At 35.0% G+C, this 12658-nt stretch overlaps 1 protein-coding gene across 1 annotated transcript in view; it reads left to right on the top strand.

Annotated features, from left to right (window-relative positions):
- The window catches only part of LOC131843129 (microtubule-associated serine/threonine-protein kinase 3), a 78717-nt gene that overhangs the window by 30744 nt on the left and 35315 nt on the right, over nucleotides 1–12658 (top strand). The window contains 2 exon segments of the mRNA XM_059191732.1: nucleotides 148–222; nucleotides 11349–11485. Coding sequence (XP_059047715.1) covers nucleotides 148–222; nucleotides 11349–11485 — 212 coding nt within the window.

Here is a 12658-nt window from a genome sequence, read left to right as displayed (position 1 = left end):
CGTTAGTCGATAAGGAGACGATGCTGAATAAGTATAGAAGTAAATGCAGAAATAAAATGAAAAATTCTGAATTTTATTTATTTGTACAGTTTATAATTAATTATAGTAGTTATTTTTTCTCATAGCTTATCGATTGTTTGTCCACAGAAAGAGCAATGCATCGTATCACGGCGGCCCTCAAGGCTCCCGCCGCCGCCCCCGCACCACAGGCTTTCACTCGTGGTCAGTATTGTATATACTATGATATATATCAGTCTATGTATATAATAATGTATCTATATATATATAACTATGATCTAAATCAGTGATTCCCAAAGTGGTCTATATCGACCCCCAGGTCTATATCGACCAACCAGGAATTGCCATTCCAGCCATTAAATCATTGCCACGCACGAGTGGTATCACGAGTGTCACATGATAGCTTGATGTCCGTAGTGCTGTTCATATTTATAAACGTCGCAGTTTACCGATTACCCTTACGTGGGACCGTCAGCTTGTTTGCCATTTTAATTACATTAAAAAGACATCATTGAACTGGTGTTTTCTATCTATATTATGTATGTATTTACAAAAAATGTATATATGTTCACGTGGAATTTAACTTTATTTTTCTAAAATAAAAGTAGCCTAAGTTACTCCTTATTACATTAGCTACCTGGCAAAAAAAGTCCCATCAAAAACGGTCCTACCGCTTCAGAGTTTAGCCGGAACAAACAGACAAAAATTGTAAAAAATGTTATTTTGGTGTATGTACCGTATTTATATTCATATGCATGTAGTAAAAAACGATTACTTCAATATTACAAACAGACACTCCAATTTTATTTATATATATAGATATCTTAGTGCCTATACCTATACGACAAACTCTGCTTAGCTTGAGACTAGACGGTGCTATGTGTATTGTCCCGATATATGTATGTATGTAACCGTGCCCTGGAAGAACGAAACAGAATGTTTTTTTTATTTTTTTTATTGGGTTGTTTAGGCTATTGCCAGGTGCATGGACCTGTAGCACTACGACCTACATAGATCTATTGTGCTGGCCCATTTCAAACTCCGCTACTTAGTCCCGTCAGGGTGGACAGAATGTTAGGTACATCTTCTAATTCTCGCAGTGACATCAAATAAGCACAGTAAAGAACGCTGTCAGTTTGTAAAATATTGAGGAATTTGGCCCAATTAACAACTAGAATCGACCTAAATTTCATTTTAAATGATTTTAGGTCATTTCCACAAAACTTCGTTCCGATATTTGCTTTTTCTATTTTGTAATCCATATGAAATCATAATATTAAGTAATTTTTGTGAAAAGGCAGTCAGAAATTAGTAAATTGGCACAAAGGATTTAGATGTAGCTGAGTGATAAATTCATGAGCTTTTGTGTCTATTTTAGCATAGTAAACTACAACGACAAAAATATATATATATACTAGCTGTCCCAGCAAACGTTGTTTTGCCTTAAAATAAAAAAAAAATTAGGGGTGGACTACCCCTAATATTTAGGGGGATGAAAAATAGATGTTGGTCGATTCTCAGACCTACTCAATACGCTCACATGCATGTGATGCAGACGAAGTCGTGCGAGGCAGCTAGTAGATTATATATATATATGTTTTTCTTTCTTTCTATATATAATTACGTATAAAGGTGACATTTGTTTTTGTTTATCTCACCTCAAGGTAGGTACTAAGCGTTTTAAAAGGGTTTCAGGTTTGGCCTGTACCCAACAATGTCATAATTTCAACGCACATGAGGACGTGCCAACATTTCTATCATAATATGATGTCTTATTTTGTTTATTGAACTGGCATCGGACGTTCGTTGTTACGGTCATGATATTTTGTATACTGAATTTTATAGAACATTAACGCTTCGTCTGCATCACACTTATCATTATATATCGCCCAATTTATATAATATATTTTTAAATTATAGCATATATGACATTTTACAGTTATATTTTAAAGTTTGTAAAAATTTTAGCTTTAAGGGGTTAAGGGTATAATTTAATAGGCGAAATATAATGGTAAATGTCTATTTACCATTATATTTCGCCCAATTTACATAATATCTTTTTAAATTATAGCCTATGTGTTATTCTAATGTATAAGTTATATTATTGTAAAGTTTAGTCAAAATCAGTTCAGTAGTTTTTGCGTGAAAGAGTAACAAGAATCCATCTATCTATACATATTCACAAACTTTCCCGTGAGATAGCGAAGAAGCGGTAAAAGCTAGTACGTATTACTAGCTTTTAACCGAGGCTTCGCTCGCATTGACTCCATTAAATAAAAAATATTTGTTTTTTAGTAAAAAGTATCCTATGTTCATTCTAATTCCTCAAAGAACATGTTTATGAAATTTCATGTTGATCGGTTCAGTAGTTTTTGCGTGAAAACGTAACAAACATCCCTACTTTCACATATATAATATTAGTAAGGATCGAGAAGATATAACACTGAGGTAATCTGATAGTGCAAAACTTCTATACAAGTTAGTCTGTCTGTACGTAATATAATTATGTCAGTTCCATGTAATAAATGGACCTTGGTAGGCCGTAACATGATGCGTCATACGAGCCGCTAGCGCCACACTCGTGCGGTCTGCTGCGGTGAGGGTCGGGTGTCAACATATGTATGTAGTTATAATATCTCAGGACACACCCATAGCGCCATCTAGTTTGAAGCTAAATACTTAAATACATTTTTTTGGAAATACATCTATATTATACAAAAAAGGCTGGGATTGTAAGTAATTGTTACAATAGTAACTTATTTCTAGCACAGTATCATGTCGGTTCGACCTCCACGCGGTTCCCCCTGAAAACCATCGTGGTTAATTCCTGGTTAATGGTTGTCATGTCTTGTTAATCGTGGTTAATGACTTCACACGATGGGCTAACTGACTTGACCTTATCATCCTCCCCTGGTGCACTGCCAGCGTATACCGTTAGCGCAGGCGGGTGAATCATTTCATTATCAACCATTAAAAAAATGTATACATAGAAAACATCCAGAGCAATACAAACAATCGTACTCATTGATACAAATGTTTGTATCGTACTAGGAATCGAAACCGCGACCATCGGAAGTAAGGCGTTGTGCTCTAGCGAGACCACCGAGTATTATAGAACCTTACCTTCGGTTAACATACCTACATATAATATAGATTAATTATGTCTCCACGGTCATGATACTCACGATGCGGACGGCAACAGTCAGGTATGGTAGCACGGAATGGCACGGATACTCCGCACCCATCATAAATATATGAACTACTAGCAAATAAAACACAGAGTTTCTTTTACTTATAATAATAATAATAGATATAGCAATATCCAATACAAATAATGTAAAACAAAAACATGTAGAAAAATTACAAAAATATATTCCGTTAGCAGAAGAAATAAAGCAAATGTGGCACCAAAATACAGTTATAATAATACCAGTAATATTATCATCTACAGGAACTATTCCTAAGACACTACATAAAGCAATAGACGATCTGAAATTAAATAAACTAATCTACATTCCACTACAAATTTTAATATATCCAAAATTTGCATGCCCGTAAATTGGGGCAATTAAACAGTTGCCAATAATATTATTACCTGGACATATTATAATATCTAACTGTATAATACGCAAATAAATAAATTTCATTTCATTTCATTTCATTTCAAAGGCTGTTATCTTAGATACATGTGCAATAGTCTGTCGCTTCCTACATGCCACAGAATGAACCATCATGCAAAATGAAGTAACGAGAGACTTGGCATGTCCCGTCCTCGGTACTAATCTCCAGCTTAACCTGTGAAAAAGAGAATAATAATAATTATATTCAACAAAAAGCTACAATACTAAATACCTGTCGCTCGAAAATTCTTGACCTCCTCAATAATATCATCATACAGCACTACCTCTCGCACACTTGGCTAAGGCCCGTGTAAGTGAGTATTACCTTCTTTTAAATTTGTAAAGGAAGAGAAAGAAAGAGAAAAGATAATAATAATAAAAAACTTTATTAGCCAATAAAACACTTTTATATTTAACTAGCTTTTGCCCGCAGCTTCACTCGCGTTAAGAAGTATTATTATTAATTAGGTATAGTTTTTGCGGCTTTCCTTTTGTTTCCTTTCTTAGGGGATGCCTACGTCATAGTAGCTTTATGCATGCAAAGTCTCATTCCGATCGGTTTAAAATTGACAAAGTTTCATACAAACTTTCATCCCCTATTTTATCCCTTTAGGGGTGGAATTTATTAAAATCCTTTCTTAGCGGATGCCTACGTCATAACATCTACCTGCATGCCAAATTTCAGCCCGATCCGTCAAGTGGTTTGGGCTGTGCGTTGATAGATCACTATGTCAGTCACCTTTGAGTTTAGATACACATTATGGCGAACCACACACTAGACATGCAAGTCTGTATCGTGTGGTTCAGAGGATACCATTAGGCATAATTAATATGTTAGGTGCTCGCCTAACTTTAATAAAATTATTTAACTTATACATAGGTACTTTTTTAACCCGAACTGGACCCATCATTGTCTTGCCTTTATCCCATTATTTGTGGTCGGCGCAGTATGTTATTGTCTGCCATTGATCTCTATCGGCCGTCATATCTGAGCATACTCTCCTTTTATTCATATCATCTTTCATACAATCTATCCATTTTAGATCGTCCTGGCGTCTATCGGCCGTCATATATACATACTGAGCATACTCTCATTTTATTCATATCATCTTTCACACAATCTATCCATTTTTTTAGATCGTCCTCGCCCTTTTCATCTATCCACGTTCATATTATACACTTATAAACAGTTGGGTTTCACCCGCGTCAAATAAAAAACAAAAAAATTCAACCTTTTAGCTTTAAATATGGCGATACTTCCATATAAACCTTAATCTCCCCTTTCAACTCTTTACAACCCTTTTTCGCATTGAAATGTATGTCATTTCTCAGGGCCTAGACTATCTATGTACCAAATTTCATTTAAATCGATTCAGTAGTTTTGATGTGAAAGGGAGACAGACAGAGTTACGATCGCATTTATAATATTAGTAAGGAAAAGTGCTCCGTACTACTCCGTCTGTGAAAAAGGAGTCTACTATACTACAGTCTGCTTCACGTATTAATATGTACAATGTACATACTGGGTTTATTATAGAATAATCGAGAATAATCTAGAAAAGCATCTCTAAGAAACGAGATAAACCTGATTAGCATTCACGGTCCACATCCCCACCGTGATATCTGTGATAATTATCATTGCGGTCCATCACGTAACGTTACTGTCATTGTCGGCCGCAATGTAACAGGGATTATGTAATAAACATCATGCTGTATAATTAAGGCCAAGTTTACACGTGAAGGTATATCCACAGCGACTAATTGCGATATAGCAAATTCATTTAACGTTACTGTGCAATGTGACTGGGATTATATAATAAACATCATGCTGTATAATTAAAATAAACGAACACGTGAAGACGTATTCATAGCGACTAATTGCGATATAGCAATTTCATTCGCTACTACTCGGAGTGGACGTCGCGTATGGGTCGATGGAGTATCAGCCTGCAAGATGGACCGACGACATCACGAAGGTGGCCGGCAGTGGATGGATGCGGAAGGCAGAAGATCGTACATGGTGGAAGGCATTGAGAAAGGCCTATATACCTACAACAGTTGAACAGGTGTAGACAGGCCGAAATGAAATGATGATGATTCGCTACTACAAAAATGTATTTCAATTGCAAACATGTCGTGGTGGGCCGGGTCATTGGGGTCCCTAAAATATGATCGAGCATAGTGATGGTTGCTGACTCATCTGTTATACTCGTGAATGAGTGCTGCTTGTAGGGACTGATCTGTTCTAATCATTATGACTGATTTAATCTTATTTAGTTACTTAACCAGTCAATTTATCTAATATTTTGACTCTAATGAATTAGTTCTAGTTGGTAGTTTGTGTTCACATATTTTGGCTTATAAATGTAAAGTTATATGAACTATTTAAAAGAGCAACACGTAAGTTTCATTCTCGTTCTTTTTGTTGATAAGACAGATTTCCGAATGAGCAGTAGATTAATTAATTCAAATAAGTACGATTATCCAAAAGTACTTAAATATAAGTTCTAGTTTCTAGAAGATTCTATTCTTACATATGAGGCTAGGATACATTTTTTTACTATGGTATCAACGGTAGCAATATTCGGAAGGTAAACGTTTAATTCTGAATATGCTAGTGATCGTAAACATATGGACTTTTGCATTCAGTATGAATACTATAATTTTCACAATTTTCCACAAATAATATAAGTTTTCTAAATCGATTAGAAATTGACGCAGTTTTGAGGTAACAAACGTATAAAATAATGCAACCGAATTGATAGAGCATTAATGTTTTTGCCACATACTCAATGTTCTGTAATTTATTGTTATATTTTTATCAAAACATTATTTTTAAAACCTATTTTTATTAGAAAGCACTGGCATAAATATTTGGATACAAAATAGAATCTTTTGCCAAGAATTCTCGCAAAGTATAAATATTGCATAATATATATATATTTATACTAAATTTATGACTGCGTGTGGGAGCGTTGTGATCACACTGCAAAATGCACTGTTCCGGAATTATAATATGAATAATATTTTTAGACTAAAATCATTCCGTTATGATTGCTCGTACCATAGATAATAAATAATAATAATAATAAACCTGGACAATTCATACAGCGTCATCTATTCCCAAGCTAAGCAGATCTTATGTTACTAGACAATTAATATAAATTTTAGATACATTTTTATAAATACCATACTATACATAGAAAATAACTAAACCGATACAAACAACCGTAATCATGGATATAAATGTTTGTACCTTGCGAGGAATCGAACCGACACAGAGTAAGTCTGCTGGACCACCGAGACTGATGTTATTATGAATTTCTCAAATTACTGCACTTGTTTAGAAGGTTATTTGTAATATAAAAAATCGAATCTGCTTTTAAAAATAGAATAGAAATATGGGTTTAAAAATCATAGTATTTTTTTAATTATCTACTTATCCGTAGCGACAAGTGTAAATAAAGTAAACAAGTTGTTAAAAATATAATCACTTCATGGTTCTAAATGTTTAATGTATTAGGTATACTTTAATTTTACTTCATTTTGCTGTATGGTCGTCGCTGTGGACACACTTTTACGGTAGGAACCCTCTTAAAAAGTATTAGCTATGTTACGTAAAAGGCTTACAGTAGTTTATTGTGCTCTTAGGCTATTTGTTTTTTATGTTTTGCCTAAGGGTCTTGTAGAAAAGTCTTTAAAGTTGAAAATCATGACAATAGAGTAATAAAACCTTTACAATAATGTCGAAATCTATCTTTCATCATGCAAAGTTCTTTACAGAGTAGGCAGTAGTAGAGAATGATGTAGAACTATAGAACTAGCTTTTGCACGCGGCTTCCCTCGCGTTAATTTATCCCTTTAGGGGTGGAATTTATCAAAATACTTTCTTAGAGGATGCCTACGTCATAGTAGCTTTATAGCAAAGTCTCAGCCAAAGGTCAGTTTAAAATTGACAAAGTTTCATACAAACTTTCATCCTCTATTTTATCCCCTTGGGGGCAGAATCCTTTCTTAGTTCTTAGCGAATGGCTACATCGTAACATCTACCAGCATGCCAAATTTCAGCCCGATCCGTCCAGTGGTTTGGGCTGTGCGCTGATAGATCACTCTGTCAGTCACCTTTGAGTTATATATATTTAGATTGTAAAAATTAATAAATATATAAAAAAGAAGAAGTACTTCTTTCTTCTGTTTTCTCGTTCTAAGTAATGTGCAAACTATAGATCATTATTTATGTGGGATTGAATAAGTTGATGCATGAAGTGGAACGTTACGGGAAGGAGAAAGATATATGTGTGCGAGAGAGGGAGAGAACGTAATACACTACTTTAATGATATATAAAATTCTCGTATTACAATATTAGTTACGATACTCCTCCGAAACGGCTTGACCTTTTTTTATGAAATTTTATACGTATATCCAGTGAGTCTGAGAATCGGCTACTATCTATTTAATATCCCTAAGAGTTTTGTTTATTTTTTAGACAAATATTTTATTTTTATTTTTTATAAAATACATATAACCCTAAATTTTCACCCTTCTAGTATCGACCCCAATTTTTTAATAGCGATTTTAATTTATATGACAAAACAACTTTTGTAACGTATGTAATGTCTGCTAGTAATAAATATATATATATTATATATATATATATATATATAGAATACGAAGACAGGAATAAGCTATTTTTTATATAACAATAAAAATAATAAAATATTGTAAGAAAGCTACTCTGCCTTAAGTCGTTAGCGTGTCATCGCTCGGTCGCAGTTAATAGCGGCCGTTAATATGTTTACACAGAACGCGCCCTTAATAGTACAGTGTTTATCTGTTTAGCATACAATATCTCATGACTCTTCCATTATGTTTATAACAATGCAGTGCGCCGGTTATGGTACACAACGCACTGGACTATATTTTTTAATCGATTGTAGGATTAACCCACCATCGATAACGGTAACAGTGATGGTACATCAGCGGATGATAATAATAATCTTATTAATATTATAAATGTGAAATTTTGTAAGTATGGATGTTTATTACTCTTTCACGCAAAAACTACTGAACGGATTTTGATGAAACTTTACAGTAATATAGCTTATACATCGGAATGACACTGTATGGCTGGCTATAATTTTAAAAGATATTATGTAAGTTGGACGAAATACAATGATAAATGTCATGTAAGTGAGATGCAGACGAAATTGCGGGGGTCAACTAGTAATAAATAATCACAGAAAAAGCGGATACTGACTGTAATTTTACTTAATATTATAAACGCGAAAGTTTATATATGTGGAAGCATTGATTGTTACTACTCTTTCACGCAGAAACTGCAGAATCGAATCTATATTACTGTAAATTTTAATGAAATTTATAGTAATACTAGCTGTATCCGCAACTTCGTCCGCATAAATTATGAATAAATATTTAATGACCTAACTCAATATAAGCCAAATAAAAAAGTTACATCGTTTTAGCTTTAAAAATGACGATTCTTCCATACAATCTTTCATCCCCCCTTTCAACCCCTTACAGCCCTTTTTTCATAATAAAAAGTAGCCTATGTCTATTCTCAGGGTCTAGGCTATTTATGTCCCAAATTTAATTTTAATCGGTATAGTAGTTTTGACGTGAAAGCGAGATAGACAGACAGACAGACAGACAGAGTTACTTTCGCATTTATAATATTACTAAGGATAGCTTATACAACAAAATAAGACATAGGCTATAAACTGCGAACAGCTAGTTACCTTAGCTATATGAGGAGCTACCTGCTGAGGCTTTCTCAAGAGACTACAGTATGGGGTTTTTCAAGAAGGGTATATTAAGTTTTCTTATGTGTCGACAACGGGCACATAATAAAGGAACAGGACATTGTCGACTATATTCGGACCAAAAGTAACCTGACATTGAGGGTGACGCAGCTGGAATCGAGTCACAACGCGAGCTTCAAAGCGTTCGTGGCCCGGGTCCCCACCAATATGCTGCCCACCCTCATGAAGGAAGACTACTGGCCGAAGTGGGTGGTCTATCAGCGTCACCATGGCAGATTGCCTTCGTCAGTGCCGTGACCATAGAGACAATTTTATTTACTTTTTATTATTATTTCTTATGTATGTTAGACTATAAGGTACGTATAATATGGGGCATGTAGCCTGAATTAAATGAATAAATCAATAATACCTATGGTGTTTTAGGCGTCCATAGGATACGGTAACCGTTTACCATCAAATGGGTATGCTTGTTTGCCACTTATGTGGTATAAAAAAAGTATTGTGATTTGATGAGCATTATCAGCATCATTTATAGTCAATTCTAAAACTGCGCGGTTAGTAATTTATCACGATCACATGATCAATATAAAACAATAAAAAACAATCGCTGGCATAGTCAGAGGTTTATACAATAAAAACCGGCTCGCCTACAAATTGATTGGCCTGTAGACCTATTCTGTAAGCATCACTAACGAATTCGAAAGCGGAATCAGCGGTAAGATCGTACCTTGGTATTCTGTAAAACTCGATAAAGATTGCAGCCATAAGACTGCGCCACACGCTCGAGAGCGGGATGGAAGTAAAACAGGCACTAGAGATGTTTTTAGAAATATCGGCAAACTCGATAGATCAGTAACTAGTAGTAGTAGTCAGGAACTGTATATTTGACAGATGGATACGAGTGTTCGAGTGAAGCGATGAGTAAAATGAGTTGATAAAATGCTTACAGAATACTAACACTGTAATGGACTCAACTCACGACTAATGACTCACCATTGCGTAGATAGGTCGAGGCACCACAGACTCATAGAAAGTACAAAGGACTAGTCTACTAAATAATGTACGTATCATTACATAGTATAAAACAAAGTCGCTGTCGCTGTCTGTCCCTATGTATGCGTATATCTTTGAAACTACGCAACGGATTTTGAAGCTGTTTTTTAATACATAGAGTGATTCAAGAGGAAGGTTTATATGTATAATATAGAGTTGCCAACCGTCCTGTTTTTCCAGGACATGTCCTAGTTTTTGAAGTGTCCTGGGAAATCCTGAATTGTTAATACAGACCGCTGACCACGCTCTGGGTTTTTTATATATGAGTGCCACTTATTTACTGATTTTCAACAATATAATTTTATCAAATACTTTTTATTAAACATCTGATTATATTAATTACTTGGAATTTTATTACAAATTAATATAACTATTGCAACACTATTAGAAAGGTATATTCTCGGGATCGGGATTTTTTTATGGATTATAATGGAATGGTACTCGCCTGCGCTAAAGGTGGTTTACGCTGGCGGGGCACCAGTGGAAGATGATAAGATGAGAATGTGGTCAGGTGAGTTAGCCCAACGTGGCAATTCACTAGGAATATATAGAAAACACCCAGACCGATACAAACAATCATACTCATGAATACAAATGTTTGTGCCGTGCGAGGAAGCGAACCCGCGACCATCGGTCGTAAAGCGGTGTGCTAGACCGCTAGACCACCGAGGTCGTTTATATAGATGTTTGTTACTCTTTCACGCAAAAACTATTGAATGGATTTTGATGAAACTTAATAGTAATATAGCTTAGATCAGCATCAGCTAGCTTAGATAGCATCAGAATAACACAGGCTATATTTTTTATTGAAATTTAATGCGAGTGAAACCGCGGGCACAGTTGGTTACAAATAATAAAGTGTAATGCTTGTTACAGGTGGGGTCAGGCAGATGCAGCTCCCCGGGCACAGGGCCCCTGTCCCCGGCGGACGGGCCCCGGTGGCCCCATTCGCACCACCCGCACCCGCTGCACCACGCCCTGCTCTCGTCCAGCGTGAAGCGCGGCAAGGAGCTGTGAGTGAATGTTCTAGAACGTAATGTGTGTGTGTGTGTTTATTGATGTAAGAATTGGTTTTGCTCAATTTAATAAAATTTTGCATTGAAGTTTCTATTAAAATATTTATTTCAGTTATCTAGTACGTTGCTATATTTACTGAGTGTGTGATGTGGTCTATTTTTCTGTATGTAATGTCTTGTATACGGGGCTTATTTATGTAATGATGTTTGTAATAATTCTCAATTGAAACAAAGAGCGATGATCACTAAACTATGTGCGCTGTAGTATATTGCGGGTGACAGTTTCGTTTCACTCTTGAAAGTTGCTGCGATATACAAATTATGACTTAGTATTTCAGCTATACCACATTTATAATATATTAAATTAATAGCTGTGCTCGCAACTTCGTTCGCATGTTATAGTGACCTTGGCCAAATAAAGAGAACATATTAAAAAATTTTACCCAAACAAAAAGTTTCATCATTAGCTTCAAAAATGATGAATTTCCATACAAATTTTCATCCCCTATTTTATTTTACCCTGTTAAGGTAACATTTTTACAAATTTATATTTAATGAACAACTTAATAAATAAATTTCAAGCTTTAAATATTCTATGCAAACTTTCATCTCCCCTTTCAACTCCTTACAACGCATTAAAAAGTAGCCTATGTCCTTTCTCAGGGTCTAGACTAGATGTATACCAAATTTCATTTAAATCGGTTCACTAGTTTTGGCGTGAAAGCGAGACAGCCAAAGAGAGTTACTTTCGCATTTATAAAATTAGGGATTAATAACTGTAGTAAGTTAAATTTAACCCAGCCAGAATGTTCTAGTCTACAAATACAGGCAACTGTCACCCACACCATGCTGCAGTGCACATAGTATAAGTTGTACGGATTGCAATTGCAAACGGCCCTCACATAATTCCAAATTTGTAGTTTTAATCAGTTTCAAATGAGGATTGTTTGTAACAACACTACATAATTAAACTCCAATTCTCAATTTTAACTTCCTTTTAACAATCACATTGCAAATAATTCTGGTTGCTATTCGAATTAGTATTGTGTAGTACACAACAGTTCGAAAGAGAGTTTAGAGAAAATAGTAACGTCTTAAGATTGTTGTATACTGTTATTTTAACGGTATTTACTGTATAATAAAGTGTTAAAAAAACAAACTAACTTTGAA

Source organism: Achroia grisella, unplaced genomic scaffold (genome assembly GCF_030625045.1).
Source record: "Achroia grisella isolate CSIRO2021 unplaced genomic scaffold, CSIRO_AGI_Agris_v1 utg2786, whole genome shotgun sequence".
NCBI lineage: Eukaryota > Metazoa > Arthropoda > Insecta > Lepidoptera > Pyralidae > Achroia > Achroia grisella.
This window is presented reverse-complemented; position numbering and strand designations above follow the sequence as displayed.